This window comes from Eptesicus fuscus, chromosome 25, assembly GCF_027574615.1.
Source record: "Eptesicus fuscus isolate TK198812 chromosome 25, DD_ASM_mEF_20220401, whole genome shotgun sequence".
NCBI classification, from domain to species: domain Eukaryota; kingdom Metazoa; phylum Chordata; class Mammalia; order Chiroptera; family Vespertilionidae; genus Eptesicus; species Eptesicus fuscus.
The window spans coordinates 11303806-11330510 of record NC_072497.1 but is presented as its reverse complement, the minus strand read 5'-3'; the positions used below and the strand labels follow the sequence as shown (position 1 = coordinate 11330510).

Genomic DNA, 26705 nt, shown 5'->3' with positions numbered 1-26705 from the left:
CAGACATCTTCTGCCGATACCGCCGGCTTCTTTCGACGGCCGAGGCCCGCTGTGCCAGTCGCTGCTCCTCGGACATAGTCTGCCGACGACGCCGGCTCCTTTCGGCCTCAGAGGTGCGTTGTGCCAGCCGTTCTTCTTCGGACATACCCTGTAGGCGCCGGCGCTTCCTTTCGGCGGCCGCGGTTCGCTGTGCCAGCCGTTCTTCCTCAGACATTTTCTGTAGACGGCGGCGCTTCCTTTCGGCGGCCGAGGCCCGCTGTGCCAATCGCTGTTCTTCAGACATAGTCTGTCGGCGAAGCCGGCTTCTCTCGGCCTCAGAGGCCCGCTGGGCCGATCGCTGTTCTTCAGACATAGTCTGTCGACGACGCCGGCTTCTCTCGGCGGCAGAGGTGCGTGGTGGCAGTTGTTGGTCTTCGGACGTATTCTGTCGACGCCGCTTTCTTTCAGCGCTGTCGTTGGCAGTTAGTCTGACGAGAGTCCCCTTTGTGCTGCGGCTACTCTGTGCCCCACGGCGACTAAGGGTGGTGGATGTGGAGAGGGGCCCAGCCACAGAAGCGTCGAGAGTGATGGGCACTGGAGCCGGGGCCGGCTGCGGGCTCACCGGAACTGGAGCGGCTTTATCCACTGAATTATTATAATCTTCCACTGCAGAATCCTCAATGACATCACTGACTTCCTGCCACGGGGCCAGCTCCCCCTCCTCGCATTCCATCACCAGGTCCATGTCCGCCATGCTCCCGGTGTCTGCCATGCAGGTAGTCTGACCGGGAGAAGGAGCCAGAGAAGGCGCCGTGGCCTTAAAGGGACCTTATGTTTAAATGGTAAGCACTGCTGAAGTTTGACCCTTCAGCACGGCCCAGTCAGAGTTGCCAAAGAGCCAAAACCGGTGTGGCTCAGTGGATAGAGTATCGGTCTGCAGACTGAAGGGTCCCAGGTTCGATTCCGGTCAAGGGCATGTGCCTTGGTCGCGGGCACATCCCCAGTAGGGAGTGTGCAGGAGGCAGCTGATGGATGTTTCTAACTCTCTATCCCTCTCCCTTCCTCTCTGTTAAAAAAATCAATAAAATATATTAAAAAAAAAAAAAAAGAGTTGCCGAAGAGCAATGCAGTGCTGTTGGCATGAGCCTGATAATCTCTAAACTGAAGAGCCAGGGTGTAACAACGTTATGACCGAAGCCCGACCAGACCGGAAGTCAGTGCTGGGTTGCCGTGGCAACCCAGAGCTGACTGCTTCCACTGGCAGGCGCAGTGCCCCTGCACTGACTGCTCAGAGGGCTGTGAATCAGGGCCAGAGAGAGGCCTGAAGAGAGAAGCAGAGACTGATCCCCTGGGGCAGCTTTTGACCAGCACTTGCCTCTCTCTCTCTCTCCCAGTCTGGCCAGCAGCCTGAGCCTCCATTCCTCTCCAGGACGCTACCGGGGCTGCTCATCAGCCCCGCCTTTCTTGATCAGGCCCCGTTGATAGGCCCAGAGACACTGACTGGCATAGAAACTGACCAATCAGAACCAAACCTGGGTGAAGTGTGAGGAACCAATGGCTGCCTAGGAGGCGGAGCTTTTGACACTGACTGGCATCGAAACTGACCAATCAGAACCAAATCTGGGGGCTTAGAGGTGTTTCTGTCCAGGGAGAGCAGTGGATCCCCAGGCCGGCTCCAGCAATGGCCTTCGCAAATCTACAGAAAGTGCTCATCAGTGACAGCCTGGACCCCTGCTGCCGGAAGATCCTGCAAGATGGAGGGCTGCAGGTGGTGGAGAAGCAGAACCTGAGCAAAGAGGAGCTGATAGCCGAGCTGCAGGACTGCGAAGGCCTTATCGTCCGCTCGGCCACCACGGTGACCGCGGATGTCATCAATGCCGCAGAGAAGCTCCCCGTGGTGGGCAGGGCCGGCACCGGCGTGGACAACGTGAATCTGGAGGCCGCCGAGAGGAAGGGCATCCTGGTCATGAACACGCCCGATGGGAACAGGCTTAGTGCCCGGAGCTCACCTGTGGGAGGGCCATGCGTCTGGCCAGGCAGATTCCCCAGGCGACGGCTTCGATGACGGATGGCAAATGGGACGGAAAGAAGTTCACGGGAACCGAGTTGAAGGGAAAGACCCTGGGAATTCTTGGCCTGGGGAGGATCGGGAGAGAGGTGGCCGTCCGGATGCAGTCCTTCGGGATGAAGACTGTGGGGTAATACCCCATCATCTCACCAGAGGTCTCGGCCTCCTTCGGCGTTCAGCAGCTGCCCCGGAGGAGACCTGGCCCCTCTGTGACTTCATCACTGTGCACACCCCTCTCCTGCCCTCCACGACAGGCCTGCTGAACGACAGCACCTTCGCCCTGTGCCAGAAGGGCGTGTGCGTGGTGACCTGCACCCGCTGAGGGATCGTGGACGAGGGCGCCCTGCTCCGGGCCCTGCAGTCGGGGCAGTGCGCGGGCACAGCGCTGGACGTGTTCACGGAGGAGCCGCCTCGGGACCACGCCTTGGTGGACCACAGGAATGTCATCAGCTGCCCCCACCTGGGCGCCAGCACCCAGGAGGCCCAGAGCCGCTGCGGGGAGGAGATCGCTGTCCAGTTCGCGGACAGGGTGAAGGGGAGAGCCCTCGCGGGGGTCGTGAACGCCCGGGCCCTTACCAGCGCCTTCTCTCCGCACACCAAACCTTGGATCGGTCTGGCAGAAGCTCTGGGGACTCTGATGCGAGCCTGGGCAGGGTCCCCCAAAGGGACCATCCAGGAGGTAACGCAGGGCTTATCCCTGAGGAATGCCGGGAACTGCCTGAGCCCCGCAGTCATGGTCGGCCTCCTCAAAGACGCTTCTAATCATGCGGATGCGGATGTGAACTTGGTGAACGCCAAGCTGCTGGTGAAGGAGGCCGGCCTCAATGTAACCACCTCCCATAACCCGGCTGTGCCAGGAGAGCAAGGATGCGGGGAAGGCCTCCTGAGCGTGGCCCTGGCAGGTGCCCCCTACCAGGCTGTGGGCTTTGTCCAGGGCACCTCACCTGGGCTGCAGGCACTCAACGGAGCTGCCTTCAGACCAGAAGTGCCTCTCCGCAGGGGTCTGGCCCTGCTCCTGTTCCGGGCTCAGCCCTCCAACCCTGCCATGCTGCCTACCACGATTGGGCTCCTGGCGGAGGCAGGCGCGCAGCTGCTGTCCTACCAGACCTCGGTGGTGTCCAATGGAGAGACCTGGCACGCCATGGGCGTCTCCTCCCTGCTGCCCAGCCTGGACGCCTGGAAGCAGCATGTGACCCAGGCCTTTCAGTTTCATTTCTGACCTTGGGGCTCACCAGGACCAGCCTTGGGGGCTTTGTGATCAACATTGACAGGTCGCATTCCCGGGGCTGACACCACTTATGTGGTCTGACCCCTGTAATAACCACTTAATAAACAGCCCCCCCCAAAAAAAAAAAAAAAATCTGGGTCAACTGTGAGGAGCCGATGGCTGCCTAGGAGAAGGAGCTTTTGATGCTGACTGGCATAGAAACTGACCAATCAGAACTAAATCTGGGTCAACTGTGAGGAGCCAGTGGCTGCCAAGGAGGCGGAGCTTTTGATGCTGACTGGCATAGAAACCGACCAATCAGAACCAAATTGGCCAGCAGAGGAGGGTAGTTGGGGGCAAGATCAGGCCGGCAGGGGAGAGCCATTGGGGGTGAGATCAGGTCAGCAGGGGAGGACATTTTGGGGGCAAGATCAGGCCAGCAGGGGAGGGCAGTTAGGGATGAGACCAGGCCAGCAGGGGAGGGCAGTTGGGGGCAATCAGGCAGGCAGGCAGAGGCAGTTAGGGACGATCAGGCAGGTGAGCAGTTAGGAGCCAGCGGTCCCAGATTTCGGGAAGGATGTCGGACTGCCGGTTTAGGCCCGATCCCACACCAGTAACCAAATAATCCTCTTTATTTACTTCCTAAACCTCCACACAACTTTCCCACAAGAAATGATTCTGAAACTAGATGGTGGTGGTGGTTATGTAACAACATGTGTGGGATAAAAGGCCTCTGAATTCTATGCTTTCCGATATTGGAAACGGCCAACGTTGTTGTATGCATTTACCACAATTTCATTAGCTCCCACTGCTTCTCGGCTTTTTGGCTAAGATCAAGTGCAAAAAAAAAAATGAGCTTCTCTCCCCTCCCTCCCTCCCCTGCCAAATCCCATACTTCATCTCAATATGCCTGCAACATCTGCTTTGCAAGGAACCGGCGCTCCGAGATTTAAAGGAAAGACAGATAAATCCAGGCTGAATTTGCAGAAGGGCCCATGGTTTGCTGCACAACGTTTGCTACCTTCTGGGCAAGCTGGCGTTGGGCCAGAATCACCAACCAGGGCGGGACGGGCACTTGCCTGGGCGGGCTTGCTTGTAGGGTGCCTGCACGTTTGATTGGTCAGGGTCCCTGCTGAGCCCATTGCAGGCAAAGGGGGAGGGGGGTTGGTTGGTGCAGGTTCTGGGAGCGGCCGGGCTCCCAGTGTCCTGCAGAGTCAGCTGATCAGGAAGCCGCCTGCCACAAGAGGCCCTTTATGCTTTGATGCTGGGGCACAATCCCCCATTCATTTGTCCCCTTTGGATGTCTGTGCTTTGGGATTCGCGGCTGCAAATGACAGCAGACAGGGGTGGCTGCATGTTAGAGGAGGGTTTTCTTGCTTATTTTTATTTGTCAATTATTCTTTTTTAATATATTTTTATTGATTTCAGAGCGGAAGGGAGAGGCAGAGAGAGAGAGAGAAACAACAATGATGAGAGAGAATTATTGATTGGCTGCCTCCTGCACGAGCCCCGACCAGGCTCCTGGCCAGGGAGGAGCCTATAACCGAGGTACATGCCCTCGACCGGAATCGAACCCGGGACCCTTTGGTCCGCAGGCCGACGCTCTATCCACTGGGCCACCCGGCCAGGGCTGAGCTCTTACTTCTGATCGGCGGAAAGAGGGTCCACGTGTTCACGGAGATTGGGAATCCACCCCGTGGAGGTCAGGTTCCGCCGGTGGGGGCCCCTGGCGCGGGCCGTGCGTTGCCGTGGCGACGGTGGCTGTTAGTACTTTTTATAGATGCGAGTGTGACACCCCGGAGTCTCTTCCTGCAAACGAGTGAACCTGGATGTCGAGATTTCATGGCTCAGAGCCAGACGGAAGCCGCCAGCAGGGCCCGTGTTCCGCGTTTATGGGTGATGTGGACAGGCCTGGGTGCCGGAAATAGAACACTTTCGTCCCACGTTTTTTTTGTTTGTTTTTTTACAAAACACAAATGAACCCCTTTTATGCATGGAAATGCATCCATGATCAATAAACTGGCAGAAATGTGTCTGTTGGGCGTTTCCACCGATTGCTTTGTTTTCTACCTGAGGGCCAGCCCCCCATTCCTCCCCTCCCCACCCCCCCCCCCACCCCCCGTCTTGTGGGGAACCCGGCGACATGTCTCAGGATCGAATCGGGGAGATGGCACTGGATCTGTGGGCTGAAGGAGCATGTGGCCTGGGTCTGGGTACTGGCTCTGCCCTTTAGCTGTAGATCCTTTTTTTTTTTTTTTTATGTTTTTAAAATGGGATTTTAGACGGAGAAAAGGAGAGGGAGAGAGAGAGAGAAGCATCAATGATGAGAGAGAATCATGGATCGGCTGCCTCCTGCAAGCCCCACACTGGGGATGGAGCCCACAACCCCAGGCATTTGCCCTTGACCAGAATCGAACCCGAGACCCTTCAGTCCGTGGGCCCACGCTCTATGCACTCAAACCGGCCAGGGCATAAACTTACCTTTAAAATACCCATTTACTGGTGAAGCACGCGCCCAGGGCTGGGCTGGGGCCGTGCACATTACATGGGGCAGCACTCGGAGCCTCCTGAGGGCTGGGCGGGCGGTCCCAGAATCAGCCGCTTTCCTCCCCGCCGGCCACCAAGTTAATTGGACGCCGAGTCGAAAATTCTGAGGGAAATGCTGCCATCTTGTGGTCCTTTTGCAGTTTTACAGGCCACGGTTTTGTTTTTTTCTTCTTTTTTTTTAATAGACTTTTTTGGAGCAGTTTTAAGTTCACAGCAACGTCCAACCGCATGTACAGCAGGTCCCCGAATTACACCATTTCACCCAGCGTCGTTTCGTTATGACGTTGATGAGATGGGGTAGGACCCAAAGGTTGTGGGTTCAATTCCCGGTCAAGGGTACGTATCTGGGTCAGCCTGGCATGAAGGCCAAAGAAGGCTGGTTCTCAGTGGCCACTTTTTTTTTTTAAATCTATATTGTTGAAATTATCACAGATGTCCCTCTTTTTGTCCCCCATAGCTCCCCTCCACCCGGTTCCCACCCCAACCCAGGCCCTCGCCACCCTATTGTCTGTGCCCGTAGGTAATGCATACGTGCACCTAAGATCTTTGTCTAATGACGAGCCTTGAAACGAGGTGAGAGAATAATGGAAGCCAGAACTCGGGGCGGGGGGGGGGGGGGGGGTGGAGACCGGAGCCGTTCCCGGGAGGGCGAGGTCAACTTTTCCAAGATTTTGGACCATTTGCGTTTCAACCGACGCCTGGCGACAAGCGAAGAGCCCTGAAAGCACCTTGAGCTCACTCAGGCCCCGCACCACCCTCCAGGCCCAGGCCACCGCGGGGGATCGCACCCGGCGGCCCCAGCTCCCTCAGTGAGCCCAGCCTCGGCCCCGCCCCTGCGGCCTACGTAACCGCAGCCCCGCCTCTCCCCGTCGCCCCGCCTCCCCAGTTCCCATAGCCCCGCCCCTGCGCTGTACGTAGCCACAGCCCCGCCTCTGACGATAGCCCCGCCCCCTAGTTCCCATATGCCCGCCCCTCCGCCGTACGTAACGGTAACCCCGCCTCTCTAGTTTCTGTCGCTCCGCCTCTGCGCTGTACGTAAGGCAGCCCCGCCTTTCCGGTTCCCATAGCCCCGCCCCTACGCTGTGCGTAACGGCAGCCCCGCCTTTCCGGTTCCCATAGCCCCGCCCTTACGCTGTGCGTAACGGCAGCCCCGCCTTCCCGGTTTCTATAGTCCCGCCCTTGCGCTGTACGTAACTGAAACCCCGCCTCACCCGGTATAGCCCCGCCCCTGCGCTGTACGTACCGCAGCCACGCCTCTCCACGTGGCTCCGCCTTCCAGGTTCCCATGGCCACGCCCCTGCGCTGTACGTAACCGCAGCCCCGCCTCCCCAGTTCCCATGGCCCCGGCCCTCCCCGTCGCCCTCCCCGTCGCCCTGCCCCTCACGGTGTGTCCGGTCCCCGCTGCCCCTTCGTCCTCCCTGTCCCCACCACCTGCCACCCCGCGCGGCGCCCTCGCTGAGGGAGGCGGGCGCCATGGCGGCCGAGGCCCTGGCGGCCGAGGCGGTGGCTTCGCGCCTGCAGCGGCAGGAGGAGGACATTCGCTGGCTGTGGGCCGAGGTCCAGCGCCTGCGGGACGCGCAGCTGAACGCGCCCGACCGCGGCCCGGTCGAGGGGCCCTGCCTCACGCGGGAGGTGGCGCAGCTGCGGGCGGAGAACCGCGACCTGCGGCGCCGCCTGTCCGGCCTGCGGCTGTGCCTCGCCGAGGAGCGGAGCCACCAGGCGGCGCAGGAGGAGGCCGGGCGCGCGGCTGCGGGCGCGCAGGTATTGGGGCGGCGGGACTCCCCGCGGGGCACCCTGAGCGTGTCTCTCCCCGGGAAGGACAGGTGCGGGTGCCGGCGGCGCCCTGAGGGCTGTGCGGGCGCGGTCCTTCCTGGTCCCTGCAGGGCGTGCCCTGCCCTCCCGTTACCCCGGGACCCCTGCCTTCCCCGCAGCCGCCGGGCTGACCTGGGGGTGCACGCTCAGCTCCCCGCTTCCATCGCTGCCGCCCGTGATTCTGTCGGAGCAGGAAGAGCCATTTCCTTTGCTTGGGGATCCCCCCCCCCCAAAATGCTGGCGTGTTGAAAGCTCTAGTCTTCGCTTGGGCACGTTGTGGTTTTGTTGTCTTGAGGTCTGTGTATTGAACATCATTATTTAGTGCAGGATTTCACTATTTTACTTCATTGAAAAACTAGTTATTTTCCTGTAACGTAATACATCTCCTACATTTTGAAGGCTTTCTCAGGCCCGGGAGTGGGGAGGCACAGTTCTTGAAAACCAGGGTGCCCTATCCCCATCTTCGTGAAATCATGGGCTGAGAGTCTCTGGTGGCAGCCACACAACCATTTTCCAGTGATATTACTTGTTTAAAGTTTAGCGGGGGAGGGGGGGCTTTAAAATAATTAAATGCATTTAGATTTAAAATACAATAAGTATATAAAAATAGCCCTGGTGGCTCAGTGGTTGAACATGGACCCATGAACCAGGAGGTCAGAGTTCGATTCCCAGAGCACATGCCCGGGTTGTGGGCTGGATCCCCAGTAGAGGGTGTGCAGGAGGCAGCCGATCCATGACTCTCTCTCATCATTGATGTTTCTATCTCCCTTTCCCTTCCTCTCTGAAATCAATAAATATATATGTATATTTATAAAAAGATGTATATATATATATATATATATACATAAAACCTGTTCTTAGCAAGAATATAGAATTCCCAGAGGGAAGGACCAAACCTCAGAAAACACCGTGCCCATTGAGGGCTGTAGGGGGTGCTTACAGCAGCCCAGCTAAGAGCCCCCAAACAGGGGGCACTTTCTGCCTGCTGGCATGTCCCCTCCTCCCTCGGGTCTCAGATGTAATGGGCTGAGAGTCCATTTGCTCTTTCTTGTCATGGGCATGATCTGTTTACCGTTTACCTTTCTCTCCCAGCCTCCTTCTAGTCAAAACCAAGAAAAGGACGTTCAGAATGGGAAGGAGGAACAGGGGCCTGACAGCGAGGTAAGTCGTTGCTCTGGAAATAGTATAAAATGCTGCCTGCAATCAAAATACGCCCCCGGGGCGCCCAGGAGGCAGCCGATGCACGACGCTCTCTCCTCACTGAAGTTTCTCTCTCTCCCTCTCCCTTCCTCTTTCTGAAATTGAAAAGAAAAAAAATTGAAAGAAAAAAGTGGGGTGCGTATGCTAACCTTAGTGCATTCCAATGATTTTCAGGTGAAAAATCAACCAGACTTCATAAAGGAAAGATTGACGCTTTTTGAGATATTGAAGAGAGAGCATCAGCTGTCACGTGGCCCCGGTGGAAGCCAGGGGCATGCCGGCGATGCCATCACCGTAAGAGTGGCTGACGGGAGGACGGTGGAAGGGGAAGCGTGGAAAACCACACCGTACCAAGTGGCTGCTGACATTAGGTAAACCATAGATTGGAGAAGATTTCAGGTGGTTTTTTGTGGGGTTTTCTTTAGGCTATTCTGGGCCTTTTTAAAATATGTTTTCATTGATTTCAGAGAGAAGAAGGGAGAGGGAGAGAGAGAGAGAGAGAGAGAGAGAGAGAGAGAGAAACATCGATGAGAGAGAATCATCGATCGGCTGCCTCCCGCATGCCCCGCACTGGGGATCCAGCCCACAACCCGGGAATCAAACCCTGACCCTGGTTCATAGGTCGACGCTCAACCACTGGCTGAGCCACCCGGGCCGGGCGATGTTCAGTAGTAAGTGTTGGCCCAGAGCTTGTTGAAAAGGTGTTGTTCTTGCCCTGCCCGGTGTGGCTAGTGGTAGAGCATCGGCCCTTGGACTGAAGGGTCCCAGGTTCGATTCCCGGTCAAGTGTACATACCTCGGTTGCAGGCTCGATCCCCAGCCCTGGTTGGGGCACGTGCAGGAGGCACCCAATTGATGTGTCTCTCTCCCATCGATGTGTCTCTCTCCCTCCCTTCCACTCTTTCTAAAATTCAATGGGAAAACATCCTTGGATGAGGATTTTTTTAAAAACACCAAAAAAAATAACATAAACGAACAAACAAAAAACCCTGGGAGTGATTTTATTCTTGTGCTTTAACAAATCATGATAGCCTGTGACAAGGTTCACTGCCCGGTGATTTTTTTCCTCACCAGTCGAGAACTGGCCGAAAGCACCGTCATAGCCAAGGTCAATGGTGAATTGTGGGACCTGGACCGCCCGCTGGAAGGGGACTCCACGCTGGAGCTGCTTACGTTTGACAACGAGGAGGCACAAGCTGTGAGTATGTCAATAGCCAACAGCCAGAGTGGGGTTTGTACACAACGCGTCTAAAACAACCTGTCAAAGTCAGGCACGAGGAGTGTTGTTGTGGTGCTCTAAGGTTTAAAAGGTGTCAATCGCGATTTAATAAGTATTCAATAACTTTTTAAAAGTATTTTTTCACTGATCTCAGAGAGCAAGGACGAGGGAGATACAGATAGAAACATTAACGAGGAGAGAGAATCATGGATCGGCTGCCTCCTGCACACTCCTTACTGGGGATTGATCCCGCAACCCAGGCATGTGCCCTGACCAGGAATCGAACCGTGACCTCCTGGTTCATGTCAGCACTCAACCACCGAGCCACGCCTGCCAGGCCTGATGCTTCTTTTAGTGTAATTTACCATCAAAGATTTATTTTTCCCCCGAGTTTTATTTTCCTATTATTATGAACATATTAACAAGACTGTGAACATCAACCAGTTTATGAATATTGATTGCATATCCGTGAGAAAGAAACCCTATAGCAAAACAAATCTAGAAAACTCAAGTCTACAAAATGATAAATTAATGACTTTGTGAAAACATTTTCTGCAAAATTCAAAGGTGCTTTATAAAGAAAACTCTTACTCTTTAATTTAACTTACTTTATTTATTTTTCTGGTTAATCCTCACCTGAGGATATTTTTCTATTGATTTTTAGAGAGAAGGGAGGGGGAGAGACAGAGAGAGAGAAACATCGATGTGAGAGACACATTGATTGGTTGCCTCCTACACATGCACCCAACCAGGGTTGGGGATTAAGCCTGCAATCAAGGTATGTGGCCTTGACCGGAATCAAACCTGGGACCCTGCAGTCCGTGGGCTGATGCTCTATCCACTGTGCAAAACCAGCTTTTATTTTAAAAGACTAGAGGCCCGGTGCATGAGATTCATGCACTGGGGGCGGGGGGCAGGGGAGGGGGGTGGCGTGGTCCCTCAGCCTGGCCTATGCCCTCTCGCAGTCCGGGACCCCTCAGGGGATGTCCACCTGCTGGCTTAGGCCCAATCCCCCCAGCCTAAGCCAACAGTCAGACATCCCTCTTGCAGTGCAGGGCCCTCACAGTCCGGGACCCCTCACTCCTTACTGCCCGCCTGCAGCAGAGGTGGGAGAGGCTCCCGCCACTGCCGCTGAGCTCGCCAGCCGTGAGCCCAGCTTCTGGCTGAGCGGCGCTCCCCCTGTAGGAGCACACTGACCATCAGGGCAGCTCCTGCGTTGAGCGTCTGCCCCCTGGTGGTCAGTGCGCATCATAGCGACCGGTCGTTCTGCCGTTTGGTCGATTTGCATATTAGCCCTTTATCATATAGGATGATCCTATTTACAATGTAGCGCATAACGTACCACAGGAGAGAAATACTTCCTGCTCTCTGGGTAAGTTCACGGAGGAAATGATGGAGTAAAAGTGTTCTTGTAAAGTTGGTAAATGTGCACACCAGCAACAAGGGGCATTTTACAAAAGGACACAGCTTTCTGGTTGACGATATCATTGGCTTTGTTTTCAAGTCGATGTTGCCCCGTGGCCTGGAGTTAACACCGACCCATGTGTTCACGCCCGTTGTGCCTTTGCGTGATGTGATGTGATCGCCAGCAGCGTGCGTCTGTGTCCTGTGCCCGCAGGTGTACTGGCACTCCAGCGCCCACATCCTGGGCGAGGCCATGGAGCTGTACTACGGAGGCCACCTGTGCTACGGCCCACCCATCGAGAGCGGCTTTTATTACGACATGTTCATCGGAGACAGGTGACCACCGATGTCCACTCCGAGTGCCCGTGCTTTGGGCTCGTTGTTTTATCATGGTTACGTTTTTTAAAGATACATTTTTATTGACCTCAGGGAGGAAGGGAGAGGGAGAGATAGAAACATCCATGGTGAGAGAGAATTGTGGATCGGCTGCCTCCTGCAATCCCCACACCGGGGATGGAGCCCGAAACCCAGGCATGTGCCCTAACCCGGAATCAAACCGTGACCTCCTGGTTCATAATTTGACGCTCAGCCACTGAGCCACGCCGTTCAGGCCCAACGGGGCTTTCAAATTGCAGACCTCGTTGAAGAGACTGAAGGCAGATCAATCCATCCATCGATGGCCGTCTCCCTATCTGGGAAAATGATTATCTGCCTTTGGTCGAATGTCTGATTTTCTGAAGTCCTGGTGCATCAAAACACCAAGTTCCGACTGACCAGCGTGGCTCCCGTGGTAGAGCGTGGACCTATGAACCAGGAGGTCACAGTTTGATTCCCAGTCAAGGGCACAGGCCCAGGTTGTGGGCTCGATCCCCAGTTAGGGAATGTGCAGAAGGCAGGCGATCCGTGATTCTCTCTCATCATTGATCTCTCTCTCTCTCTCTCTCTCTCTCTCTGTCCCCCTCTCCCTTCCTCTCTGAAATCAATAAAAATATAAATTTAAAAAAAAACCCACCAAGTTCCTCCGCCGAGAGAGCGTGGTGGTGAGTGACAGAGGCCACAGGACCGAGTCCACACCAGGCCCGGGTGGTGACGGGACCGTGTGTTGATTCTCGCCTGCTCCCCCTGCAGAGCCGTGTCCAGCACAGAGCTGCCGGCGCTGGAGAGCATCTGTAAGACGATTATAAGAGAAAAGCAGCCTTTTGAAAGATTGGAAGTCAGCAAGGACGTCCTTCTGGAGATGTTTAAGGTAATTTATTTTTTTTAAAAAATATATATATATATTTTTTTTATTGGTTTCAGAGAGGAAGAGAGAGAAAGAAACATCCATGATGAGAGAGAATTATTCATCGGCTGCCTCCTGCACGCCCCCTACTGGGGATCGAGCCTGCAATGGGACATGTGCCCTGACTGGAATCAAACTCGGGACCCTTCAGTCTGCAGGCTGATGCACTAGCCACTGAGTCAAACCAACTAGGGCCAGATAATTTTAAGAAGCTGTTTAGAAAAAGAAAACCTGGGTATAGGAAGATTAAATGTAATTAACATAGCCCTAGCCAGTTTGGCTCTGTGGATAGAGCGTCGGCCTATGGACTGAAGGGTCCCGGGTTCAATTCCGGCCAAGGGCACATGCCTGGGTTGTGGGCTCGATCCTTAGTAGGGGGCGTGCAGGAGGCAACTGATCCATGATTCTCTCTCATCACTGATGTTTCTATCTCTCTCTCTCCCTCTCCCTTCCTCTCTAAAATCAATAAAAATAATTTTTAAAAAAGTAATTAACCTAGACAACTTTTTGTTGTTAATCCTCACCCGAGGATACTTTTTCCATTGATTTTTAGAGCGAGTGGAAGGGAGGGGAGATGAGGACAAAGAGAGAGAGAGAAACATCGGTGGGAGAGAGACACATCAGTTGATTGCCTCCCACATGCACCCCGACCAGGGGCGGGGATGGAACCTGCAGCCCAGGGACGTGCCCTTGACCAGGAATAGAACCTGCGACCACCCGCTGTGCAGGCTGATGCTCTAACCTCGGAGCCACGCCCCGGATCTCAGCACCTAGAACATAGCAAACATCTATTCAGTGTTGGTTGCAAAAAAGTGAACATTTTCCCACGTAAGCATTTTATGTCATAACACATAAACTTGCTTTCCTTTGTAGTACAATAAGTTCAAGTGCCGCATTTTGAACGAGAAGGTTAACACTCCAACCACCACGGTTTACAGGTAATGTGCACGTGAGGTTTAAGGCTGCACAGAGGTTCTCGTGACGGCATCAGCAGGGGGAGCAGTTTGCCGGGGGTGGGTGGGGGTCTACCTGTAAATTTGCAGGTGGGCGTGTCCCTTCGGTGAGGGAATGTTGTCACCAAAGGGAAGTCCCTGCTTTTCCCTTGTCTGTCGGGATGGCCCTGGCCTTGTCCTAAATACCTCGTCACAGGTGTGGCCCACTCGTCGACCTGTGTAAAGGCCCCCACGTGAGACACACCGGGAAAATTAAAGCCATAAGAATTTTCAAGGTAAGGGTTTATTGCTCTTAGGAGAGCAGACTGAAGGTACACTAAATAACTAGGAATTTCAGTCACATGTTCGATAATCTGAACATCGTGCTATTTTTAAAAACCCTTCACTATTTGATGTCTACCTGGGCTTCTGAAAAACAGTGTAATTTTTTTTTTAGAATTTTGATGATTAGGACATTATGTGTAGCTTTTAATTTTCATTTAACCTTACTGCGTTACAGTGCATTTTTCTTGTCCATAGGATGTCTTACCGTTTGTACGCCACAAGCTTCTATAGATGCAAGCGGCGGACCTTTTTTAATTAAATTCAAGACATCGTGGCAGTTAACTGGTTATGATATTGTGGTACATACTGGGTTTTTTTTATGTCTTTTTAAATTTTTACATTTATTTTTTTTTATTGATTTCAGAGAGGAAGGGAGAGGGAGAGAGGGATAGAAACATCAGTGATGAGAGAGAATCATGGATCAGCTGCCTCTTGCATGCCCCACACTGGGGATCGAGCCCACAACCCCGGCATGTGCCCTGACTGGAATAGAACCCGGGACTCTTCAGTCCACAGGCCAATGCTCTATCCACTGAGCCAAACCAACTAGGGCTATATGTCTTCTTTTTTTTTTTTTTAATTGGTTTTTAGACAGAAAGGGAGAGGAAGAGGAGATAGAAACATCAATGATGATAGAAAATCATCCATCGCCTGCCTCTTGCACGCCCCACACAGGGGACCAAGCCCACAACCCGGGCATGTGCCATGACCAGGAATCGAACCGTGACCTCCTGGTTCATAGGTTGATGCTTAACCACTGAGCCACCCCGGCTGGGCTCTTTACGTAATTTGCTGATGGATTTGGACGGGGAAGGTTTAGTTAGAACCAACTAAAGCGTCTTTCCAGCGCTGTAGAAAGTCACTGTCGTGTAAGCTGTGTTGATGCTCTATTGGAAAGCTGTGCATATGCCAGACAGACTTTATTTATAACCGAATGTTAGCTACGCTCACCGAAACGCTGTTGGATGCTTAGAACTCCTCCACCCACTGGGAGGGCAGCCCCGCCATGGAAGCGCTGCAGCGGATCTATGGCGTGTCCTTCCCCGAGAGCAAGATGATGAGAGCCTGGGAGAAGGCCCAGGAGGAGGCCAGGAGCCGAGACCACAGGAAAATCGGGAAGGTGGGCCTAGCGTCTCATCCCCCCTGAGATGGAGCGGGCCTTTGTCGGCTCGCCATTCTGTCCCAAAACTAAAGTGTTCCAAAAATAACATTTCTCCTCCTATGTGCTTAAACATCTTTTAAAATATATATTTTATTGATTTCAGAAAGAGAGATAGAGAAACATCAATGAGGAGAGAGAATCATGGACCGGCTGCCTCCTGCACGCCCCCTACTGGGGATCGAGCCCGCAACCCGGGCATGTGCCCTGACCGGGAATCGAACCCAGTTCATGGGTCGATGCTCAACCACTGAGCCACACGGGCCGGGCCAGCAGGGAATATTTCTGGTCTTTTTGCAGTGTTTTCTCCTCATGGCATCCATCCTCCAAGATGCCAAGTGAGAAAGTAGCAGGAAATAGAAGGCGAAGCAAAAGCTACCGCTCAGAGCGTAGTGAGACGACCCATACAAAGCGTCGTTTCCCATGTGCCGTTGGGGACAGTTGGGTGGAAGTCCTGAGGGACTCTGGATACAGTGGTTGGGGATGGGCATGGGGACCGTGCACATGTTATGTCTAGCATGTCACGTGTACAGCAAACATGAAGCACCCGCAGTGGAACTTGACGTCCCGTTACGGTTTCATTTCAGGATCAGGAGCTTTTCTTTTTCCACGACCTGAGTCCCGGAAGCTGTTTCTTCCTGCCCCGGGGAGCCTGCATTTACAACACGCTGGTGGACTTCATCCGGGTAAGTGGACCCTAAGCGCTCCCTCCCTCGTTCGGCTCCGTCTCGCCTTTCACTCTCCCCTCTCCTGGTCGCATGGCCAGGCACGCCCATGGACTGTGTGTTAGTCACAGTAAGAATTTGGAGCCCGGTACCGGATGGTGCCTTCTAATAAAAACGTCGAGGTGATTTGCATTTTCCTAAATGAAGTGCATCCTCGGGTTTTACTGTATCAGATGCCTCTGCGGTGCCATAAGCTTCTAGAGCACGTGCCACGCAGAGGTGAGCGTCCGGCGCAGTGAGGGGCTCCTCCTGGGAGGGGCGGGGGGGGGGGGGTCGTGCTGGCACAGGATGCTCAGCTGGGGAGACTGCTTCTCACTGTGGCCCAGGCCGGGGTCCCGGGGCCCCTTCGGCGTCTGGTGAGATCGGGCAGCTCCAGAGCAAAGAGGGAAAGAGCTCTGTAAGGTGCTCAGTGGTAGGACACACGCATGGGCTAGCGTCCGTCACGGGACGGACCGTGTGCGGTGGCTGCTGCTGCAGGTGACCACGCGGACTGCGGGGTGACGTCCCTTTCCTGCGCTCTTTGTCTTTGTCACCGTGAACCAGCGACCAGGTCCACGAGTTCGCCCTCTGCCATCCGTCAGGACCCCCCAAAGCCCCTGCGGCACACTCTGACGATCTGGGGGTCCCTCGGTGATTCTGTTGTCTGTCCATCGGGTCTTCTCGCTCCAGAGCGATGTCTTCAGGCTTCTTCCTGTCGTCATCCTGGCGACTGCCCTCTTCGCATCCTGTGCTCATGCTCTTCTCTCCCGATGTCGCGTCTTCCTCCTCCTCGCTTATCCCTCTCATTTGGCGAAGCACTTTCTTCAAGAGCTTCCTGAAGAGCCCGGCCGGCCTGGCTCCGTGGTTGAGTGTCGACCTCTGAACCAGGAGGTCAGGGTTCGATTCCTGGTCAGGCACATGCCCGGGGAGCAAGCTCGATCCCCAATAGGGGGCGTGCAGGAAGCAGCCCAAACATGATTCTCTCTCATCATTGATGTTTCTCTCTCTCCCTCTCCCTCACCCTTCCCCTCTCTGAAATCGGTATAAATATATTTTTAAAAAAGAACTTGCTGGGGGCAGAGCACGTGGCGTGTGCTGGTGCTTCTGTCTGAGTCACTCGTCTCGTTTTGTCCCTCTTCTGGCGCTGCGCCCCTGGACGCTGCCCGCACTGGGCTCGCTCACCTGGGCTGCGCCTTTCCCGTGAGGCCGTAGGAGGCGATCAGAGGGCAGGGCGGCGAGGCTTGAGGAATCTGACTGATCAGAGGTGCCAGCGGCGGGCAAGGACCGTCATGACTGCTGATCTCAATGCACCGTCTTTGCTGGAAAAGCATCCCGGCCCCTGGCACCTCGAACTCCAGGCCGCGGGAGGAGTGCGCTGAGATGAGGCAGAGCCTCCGGGCGGCCTTACCGGGGTCTCTTGTCTCTCGTAGATGCGACACAGAGCTGGCGGGGGGCGGCCCCAGGCCTCACTGTGTGCGGTGCAGGGTGCGCAGCCCTTTAGACACACGGCCCCAGGCCTCTCATGCCAAGGTAAGGGTGCTGGGGGGAGGCCTGCGCCCCGTCTTGGGATGGGCATGGGGGGCAGACATAGCCAAGGTGGATGCTGAAGGAAGTGGCCTGGGCATGCAGCACACACAGAAAGCTGCAAAATCGGCCGGCTGGCGTGGCTCAGTGGTTGAGCGCCGACCTAGGAACCAGGAGGTCACGGTTCGATTCCCGGTCGGGGCACATGCCCAGGTTGTGGGCTCGATCCTCAGTAGGGGGCGTGCAGGAGGCCACCCATCCACGATTCTCTCTCATCTTTGATGTTTCTTTCTCTTTCCCTCTCCCTTCCTCTCTGACATCAATAAAAATATATTTAAACAACACACACACACACACACACACACACACACACACACACACACGAGTGGCCTACAGCAGGAATGTGTCCTTTTCCTCTTCCGGAGGCCGGAACCGTGAAATCCAGGCATGGGCAGAGCCGTGCTCCCTCTGAGACCCGCGGGGAGCCGTCCTCCCTGCCTTACCCCAGCCAGGGGTGGCGTGTCCATCACGCTGGTCTTCCCTGGCGGGTCAGTGCCTCACACCAGTCTCCTGCCTTCCCCTGGCGCTCTCCCTGCGTGTCTTCGCGTCACCTTCCTCTACATGCTCCTCTCTCTCTCTGTCTCTCTCTCTTCCTCTCCAAAACTCCTCTTTTTATGCGGACGCCTGTCCCATTGGATTAAGACCCACTCCAGTGACGTCTGAACTTGACCACCTTGATATAAAGACTGTTGTCAAATCAGGTCGCATTCTGCGCTCCCACCTAGCTTCTCGGGGGAGGGATACCGCTCCACCCATGACAGCGGGTGACCTCCATCTTCTCCCCAGGGGCCCGGTTCGTAGTGGGCCTGTCTTTGCTGGGTCCCTGGGGCTCTCCGCGGGCCGTTGTGGGATATGGAAGCGTTGAGGCTCCTCCCTGCACCCCAGACGTGGTCCTTCTCACTCTGCTGTGTGTCCGTGTCCCCAGGAATCGGGCCGTCATCCTGCCCAGAGAGCCGGTCGTGCTCTGCCTGTGGGTTCCGTAGCGTCGGGGGCCCCACGTGGGCAAGGGACGGTGTCCGCTCCCCGCAGAGGCAGGTCTGGTGTCGGGGTTTGTGTGTGAAAGCATGCAGTCCTTGGCCACCGAGGCACATTACCGAGAGATTCTGGAGCTTGAGAGAGAGAAAATATTCTATAGGCTTCCCGAGAGAGAGAGCACAGACGTGGCGAAGGGTGTCGGAATGGCAGTGCTGTTTTCGAGGGGACAGCACCGGTGCCTTCGACATGTGAGTCCTACAGCCCGGCCGGCGTGGCTCAGGGGTTGAGCACCAACCTATGAACCAGGAGGTCGCGGTTCAATTCCCGGTCAGGGCACGTGCCCAGGTTGCAGGCTCGATCCCCAGTGTGGGGCGTGCAAGAGGCAGCCTATTGATGTTTCCCTCTCATCGATGTTTCTATCCCTCTCTCCCTCTCCCTTCCTCTCTCTGTAAAAATAACTTTAAAAAATTTCAATAATAATCCTATATAATAAAGAGGTAATATGCAAATTAACCCTCACATCCTCACAAGATGGCTGCCTACGACCAGGCTGGCAGGGGTGTTAGTGAGGGATGACCAAACGACTGAACAAGCAGTCTGCGTGGGGCGACCAGGCCAGCAGGGGGGCCGTGAGGGGTAAACAGGCTGGCGAGGGGGGCGGCAGTTAGGGGTGACCAGGCCGGCAGGGAGGGGCCAGTTTGGGGTGACCAGGCTGGGGGGGGCAGTTAGGGTCAACCAGGTAGGCAGGCAGGTGAGTGATTAGGAGCCAGCAGTCCAGGATTGTGAGAGGAATGTCTGACTGCCGGTTTAGGCCCTATCCCCTAAACTAGCAGTTGGACATCCCCCAAAGGGTCCCAGATTGGAGAGGGTGCAGGCTGGGCTGAGGGACACACACCCCCGTGCACGAATTTCGTGCACCGGGCCTCTAGTAATAACAATAATAATAATCGTGGGTCCTAGAAGCAGGCGTGCTTCCAGATCCTCCCGTTTGGTTTCAGCTCTCCCAGGTCGGCGGAGGCGACCCTGACCTGCCTTCCTGATTCTAAAGATCCTGACCTGCTTTCACCTCCTCTCCTTTCTCATTGGCCTTGGAGGTTTATGCTTTTATAAACGCTCTCTGTGTAGTATTCCAACTGCTAATTCACAAAGAATTAAAGCATCATACGCTGTTGTATACCGTAAAACAAACATACCTAACGTGAAAAATAGAGCGTGTGCATTCACCCCTCACGATCCCGAAGGGACCACACTCAGCACCGAGGGCACGTTCCTCGCAAGTGAACGCGAGGTGATCCCGAGTCCACACGGGCGCTCACAGCAGGACTCTGCGCGGCGTTGACCTCTCCCTGCCTTGCCTCGCAGGAGGAATATCACCACCGAGACTACACGGAAGTGCTCTCCCCCAACGTGCTCAGCAGTAAGCTCTGGGAGGCCTCGGGCCACTGGCAGCACTACAGCCAGAGCATGTTCACCTTTGATGTGGACAAGGACACGTTTGCCCTCAAACCCATGAACTGCCCGGGGCACTGGTGAGTGTTAACCGTCAAGCAGGCCCGGCCGGTGTGGCTCAGGGGGTTGGGCGTCGTCTGTGCACCGAGAGGTCACCGGTTCGATTCCCAGTTAGGGCACATGCCCAGATTGCGGGTTCGATCCCCAGTAAGGGGCGTGCAGGAGGCAGCCGATGGATATTTCCCTCTCACATGGATGTTTCTCTCCCTCTCCCTTCCCCACTCTCTAAATATCAATAAACTAGTCTTTCTTTAAAAAATATTTTTTCATTGATTTCAGAGAGGAAGGGAGAGGGAAGAAGAGATATAAACATCAGTGATGAGAGAGAATCATGGATCGGCTGCCTCCTGCACGCCCCACACTGGGGATCTGCAACCCAGGCATGTGCCCTGACAGGGAATCAAACTGTGACCTCCTGGTTCATAGGTTGATGCTCAACCACTGAGCCACACCAGCCAGGCAATAACCTATTCTTTAAAAAAAAAAAAAAAAGTGGCCTTTGAAATGAGTTGTAAACAGTGAGTGGGAATTCCCTGGGTGAATGGGAGCAGGAGGCTGCATTCTGGGAGAGATGCATTCTGGGAGAGGTGGTAGACAGGTTCTTAGGGCGCCGGAGCCATGCAAATCCAAGGTGCAGTAACTCGGGAGAAGAAATTTCTTTAAAGCTCGTGATCTAAGGACCAGAATAAAAAGGGACACGTCTGGAGGCTTCATCATAACTTGTTACGATTTTGCTCATCGCTTCACCATCTCCCCGCTGAGTGACAGCTGTGTGTCGCCGCCTCTTTTCCAGCCTCATGTTTGCCCACCGCCCGCGGTCTTGGAGGGAAATGCCCATTCGATTTGCCGACTTTGGGGTTCTTCATAGAAACGAACTGTCGGGAACCTTGAGTGGCCTGACCCGGGTTCGGCGCTTCCAGCAGGACGACGCCCACATCTTCTGCACCATGGAGCAGGTGAGCGGTGAGGCCGGGGCCCGGGCAGCGCCCACTCGTGGGGCCTGATCTCACAGCATCTCTCAGTCCCTCGAAGTCGCTGTGAACTACAGAGTTCAGTCTCATCTCTGAGGTCTCCTGAGGTCTCCTTCAGCCTCACAGTCTGTGATTCTCAAATCGGGGTCACAGATCAGTAATCACTTTTAAATATATATATATATTTTACTTCAGAGAGAGAGCTAGAGAGAAACATCAATGATGAGAGAATCATGGATCAGCAGCCTCCTGCACGCCCCCTAACAGGGACCGAGCCTGTCACCCGGGCATGTGCCTTTGACTGGAATTGAACCCCGGGGCCCTTCAGTCTGCAGGCCGATGCTCTATCCACTGAGCCAAACCAGTTAGGGCTGATATCAATAAAAATATTTTTTAAAAAAAATTTTTTTTTGATAAAACATTTCCTTTGCCTTCATTTCAGATTGAAGAGGAAATCCGGGGGTGTCTGCAGTTCTTGCAGTCTGTCTACTCCACGTTCGGCTTCTCCTTTCAATTAAATCTGTCAACGCGGCCGGAACACTTCTTGGGCGAGCTCGAGTTGTGGGATGAGGCTGAGAAGGTCGGTGGGGACGAAGTGCTGGCTCGGGGAACGCCCGCGTGGCTGCAGTCACCCGGTGCGGAGGGCGGCACCCGCAGGGGGTTGGACATGGGCGGCTCTGGGACAAATGCGCCAGCTGTAGAGCGCAGTTACCCAGCTCTCCGCGTCACGTGATGACAGCAACACCGTACATGCGTGTCACACTTCACAGTTCATGCCAAGGTTTGTTTACTCTCTCCAGTGCCAATCACTAATAACCACTGTCATTGTTTGTTTTTGTTTTAAATATATGTTTATTGATTTCAGGGAGGAAGGGAGAGAGAGAGAGAGGAGAGAGAGAAACATCAATGATGAGAGAGAATCATTGATCAGTTGCCTCCTCCACGCCCCCTACCGGGCATGTGCCCTTGACTGTAATCGAACCTGGGACCCTTCAGTTCACAGGCCAGTGCTCTATCCATGGAGCTGAACCAGCTAGGGCTGTATTTTTCGTTCTTTTTTTTAATTAAAAAAAATTTTTTTTTTAAATATATTTTTGTTGATTTCAGGGAGAGGAAGGGAGAGAGAGAAACAGCAATGATGAGAGAGAATCACTGATTGGCTGCCTCCTGCACGCCCCCTACTGGGGATCAAGCCCAAAACCAGGCATGTGCCCCGACCAGGAGTCGAACCAGCGACCTCGTGGTTCATAGGTCGACGTCACACCAGCCAGGCACGTTCTCATCTTCCTTTTTCTTCACAGCAACTACAGAAGAGCCTGACGGAATTTGGAAGACCGTGGAAGCTGAACCCAGGAGATGGAGCATTTTATGGCCCTAAAGTAAGCGGACCTGATGCTTCAACAGAGAGGTCAGCGGAAAAGAGAAATAGGAACCGTGTCTAAGCCGACCTCACTTCCTTTGCAGGTTGATATCAGCATCAAGGACGCCCTGGGCAGGTCCCATCAGTGTGCGACCATCCAGCTGGACTTCCAGCTCCCGAGGAGGTTCAATCTCACGTACGTCAGGTGAGTGAGTGGAAGTGGGGAACGGTGCAGTGCTGACCTCCTGGTCACGTGGCACTGTTGCGTGTCGAGAGCTCTTTGTATAGTCTAGATGTAAGCCCTTGGATGTGTATGGGATTTGCTAGTATTTTCTCCTAAGCTGTAGCTTCTTTTTTTTTTTAAAAAAAAAAAAAGGAAATATATTGTTATTGAATTTGGAGAGGAAGGGAGAGGGAGAGAAACATCCATGATAAGAGAGAATCATTGATTGGTTGCCTCCTGTACACCCCCTACTGGGGATCAAGCCTGTAACCCCGGGCATGTGCCCTGATCAGGAATTGAACCGTGACCTCCTAGTTCAAAGATGGATATTCAACCACTGAGCCACGCTGGCTGGGCTGTAGCTTCTTCTTCTTCTTTTTTCTTTTTACAGTGTCTTCGCTTTCCCTTTCATTTTAAGTTTTGTATTTCACTGATGTCTAAATTATAGAGTTTTTCTCTTATGGATCATGTTTTTGGCATCATGTCTGCACACTCTTTGCCTAAGCACAGGCAATGAAGATTTCCCCTATGTTTTATCTTAAACGTTTTCGAGTATTTGAGTTTTACACTTTGGTCTAAAATCCATTTGGAGTCCAATTTTTGTCTAAGATGTGAAAGTGTAGGTCAGAGTTCATTGGTTACATCTAGGTGTCTATTTTTTTACGATTTTGCTCATCTAATTATTCTAGCATCATTGGTTGTAGAGAGCATCCTTTCTCCATTGACTTGCCATTGTACTTTTATCAAAAATCAGTCAGGCCCGGCCGGTGTGGCTCAGTGGTTGAGCATCTACCTATGAACCAGGAGGTCGTGGTTAGATTCCCAGTCAGAGTACATGCCCAGGTTGGGGGCTCGATCCCCACTAGGGAGCATGCAGGAGGCAGCCGATCAATGATTCTCATCATTGATGTTTCTCTCTCTCTCTCTCTCTCTCCTTCTCTGAAATCAATAAAAAATATATTAAAAAAAATAAAACCCTGAAATATGTCATTTTCCTTTTCTAGTAAGGACGGGGATGACAAGAAGAGCCCTGTGATCATTCACCGAGCCATTCTGGGCTCAGTGGAGAGAATGATCGCCATCCTGTCGGAAAACTACGGGGGGAAGTGGTAAGTGACGTGGAAAAGGAAACGTGTCTGTTATTCCTTAGAAGTCACGTCTGAAAGATAAAACTAACGTGAAAGAAAACGGCTGGCTCCTGCCTTATCATCAGCCAGTGTCCCCGAGGCAAGTAAAAAACTCCCGTTACCTCTGCCGAGCCAGAAAAGAAAGGCCGGGTGACAGGAAACTGTCTCATTTACCTTTTGGGAACTCAGTAGCGTTATAGAGTCATCTTCTCACCATTTCAAGCCTTTGAAAGTTGGAATCTGGGAATCACAAGGCCCATACTCCCAGGGGGGTACCCCCTCCTGCCATCCCCCCTTCATCCCGTGGTATTTACCTCGTGACCACTGACCTTGGAGGAAACCCTGCAGCACAAATGGCCCTGAACAGCACGTTGGCACAAACCAAAGAGAACTGCTCCCCAAGCCCAGCCCCGCTTAGGGGTGAAGTGGGGAAGGGAAATGCCCTCAAGTGCGGGTGTAAAATATATATGTATATTTTTTTAATTGATTTCAGAGAGGACGGGGAGGGAGAGAGAGAGAAACATCAATGATGAGCCCTGGCTGGTGTGGCTCAGTGGATACAGCGTCGGCCCGCAGACTGAAAGGTCCCAGTTTCCATTCTGGTCAAGGATACATGCCCGGGGTTGCGTGCTCGATCCCCAGTGTGGGGCGTGCAGGAGGCAGCTGATCCATGATTCTCTCTCATCATTGATTTCTCTCTCTCTCAATCCCTCTCCCTTCCTCTCTGAAATCAAGTATTTTTTTAAAAAACTATTGAATGAGAAAGCTCATAAAAAAATCTTTGGTTATTTTTAATCATGTAACAAATGGTCATTCTGAAAATACACGTATTTTCTATTTCTCAGGCCTTTCTGGCTGTCTCCTCGTCAGGTGATGGTCATCCCTGTGGGGCCGACTTGTGACAAGTATGCACTTCAGGTAAAATTAGACACATTTAACGACAGACCTACTTGTCACCTTCTGTCCAATCTAAGTACACAACAAAGTACAGAATAATCTTGGCATCTAGTGTGTGAAGATTTTTTTACTTGAAATGTATTCATGCCTTAAAATACTGCATAACTAACACATTCACTTGCCAACCCATGTTTTCAGCCATTGGGAGTAACCCCTGAAACATGCCTATCTACTGTATCAGTACTATTTTATTTCTTAATGTTTTTTTTGAGAAATTGCTGTTTTAGAACATCTCACATTTGTTAATCTTTTCCATGTGGCTCTATTAGGACAGAATACTTATATTACCTATTGCTGTGTCACAAATTACCCCAAAATTTAGCAGCTTAAGACAACAAAGACTTCTTTTTGTTGTTAATATATTTTTATTGATTTCAGAGAGGAAGGGAAAGGGGGAGAGAGAGAGAGAGAGAAACATCAATGATGAGAATCACTGATAGGCTGCCTCCTGCACGCCCCCTACTGGAGGTCGAGCCCACAAACCTGAGCATGTGCCCTTGACCAGAATCAAACCTGGGACCCTTCAGTCCACAGGCCGACACAATAATAGAGCATTTTCTATTCTTGTAGGTCTCCAGCACATTTTTTGAAGAAGGATTCATGGCTGACGTCGATTTAGATCATAGCTGTACACTAAATAAGAAAATCCGGAACGCCCAGCTGGCTCAGTATAATTTTATTTTCGGTAATTTAAAGTTGCATCTGTTCTCCTAAATGCTTGGGTTCTTTTTGCACTTTAATTCCATACTGAAGAAAAACTCAAGACACAGGTCATGTGACTGCTTGCTCAATCTTTTGTAAATTGTTGATTTACAATGTTATTTCCCTTTCTTTTCCACAGTGGTTGGAGAAAAGGAAAAAGCAAACAATGCTGTCAACATTCGAACAAGGGACAACAGAATTCATGGAGAGATGTCTCTCGCTTCTGCCATCGATAAATTGAAGACTCTCAAGAAATCACGTACGCTAAATGCCGAGGAAGAATTCTGAAGTCCTTCCTTGCTGTCCCTTCTGTGTAACCTTGTTTTGACACCCGCCCCCCCCAAAATGCATTTTCCTTAATTAAAGTTAGTACTTCTGAGAACTTTGGGCCACTGACGGTTCCTCTGCTGGGGGCGGTGGAAGAGGAGACAATGAGTGAGTAGCCGATATGTACGAAGTTCAATTCACTAATGTGTCTGAGAACAAGCTTGGAGAAATTTCTAATTTCCCAAATGTCTTGAGAGACTTATATGGGAAAATGTTATTGATTGAAAAAAAGGGAAATACCAGGAAATGAGGATTATGAGGTGTTATTGCTAAGATTTGTGATTTTCAAAATATAGGTTTTAAATAAAAGTCTGCAACCCCTTTAGAAAATGGCAGAACATCTTATTTTCTAGTAACAGTATGTTCTCGTTTGTTTTAATTAACCAACAACCACAAGAGAAGCTAATACCGAACATTGGGTTATTGACAGAGGACTCAGGTTCAGTATATTGTGGAATCGACTGTTTGCCACCTGAGCACGCAGGATGCCTGGCAGGCTGTCTCCCCACCCCAAGGCTGGCCTCCAAGGAGGGACCCAGGCTTTGGACCCTCATCTGACATCCAGGGCTCCTGTCCCGGTACCTGGGGCCTGGAATCCTGCTCACTTAACGTCTGGCCTCTCCCAGTCTTAGAGGAACGTCTGGATGTAACAAGGGTCTTGAACCCACAGCAGCTGCGGAGAGATGCCAGCTGGGTACAGGCTGGGCCAGCCCCAGGATCGCGGGGCCACCTGGCCCACCCGAGAGCCTCAGTTGCTTCCCATACAGTTTGGGCCACAGTTTCTCCATCTGCAAACTAGGCCTTTTGAGTATGAAAGGCAATGGAATGTCATCCAAACTGTCGCACAGTACCTAGCACTTGGCGGCTTTTGTCTAAACGTACCTATCCAGCCACCTAGGAATGGTGCCAACTCGCCAACGTGCCCGCCTCTGCTTTGCCATTTCACGTGTGCCTTTCTGTCCCGGTGACCTTTCCCGGTCTCTAGAGGGGCGAGCGCCTCGTCCTTGGGCAAAGGAGACGCTTGGAAACCAAGGCAACCAGTCAGCGTCGCAGCTGCCTGAGCCACCATGCGCCTGCGCCCTGGATCCCCTCGGGGTGAGGGGGCGGGGCCGA

General features: G+C 53.1%; 1 protein-coding gene and 1 pseudogene across 2 annotated transcripts; both read left to right on the top strand.

The window, feature by feature from the left end:
* The first annotated feature begins 1660 nt into the window (after positions 1-1660).
* On the top strand, positions 1661-3376 carry LOC103303129 (D-3-phosphoglycerate dehydrogenase-like; annotated as a pseudogene).
* Positions 3377-7178: 3802 nt separating this feature from the next.
* TARS3 (threonyl-tRNA synthetase 3) lies at positions 7179-25922 on the top strand. 2 transcript variants are annotated; one of them, XM_054713255.1, is made up of 19 exons: positions 7179-7562; positions 8706-8774; positions 8988-9184; positions 9887-10010; positions 11650-11771; positions 12564-12681; positions 13591-13655; positions 13867-13945; positions 14968-15114; positions 15741-15839; positions 19779-19945; positions 20719-20881; positions 21339-21476; positions 22198-22275; positions 22361-22461; positions 23484-23588; positions 24452-24524; positions 25134-25248; positions 25405-25922. In XM_054713255.1, exons 1-19 carry the CDS (start codon positions 7275-7277, stop codon positions 25551-25553), a joined length of 2397 nt encoding a protein of 798 aa, XP_054569230.1. In that variant the 5' UTR covers positions 7179-7274; the 3' UTR covers positions 25554-25922. The 2 variants fall into 2 exon arrangements, 1 of the variants encoding a protein (XP_054569230.1); XR_008555399.1 differs by lacking the exon at positions 24452-24524 and having other exon boundaries at positions 25405-25489.
* The last annotated feature ends 783 nt before the right edge of the window (positions 25923-26705 follow it).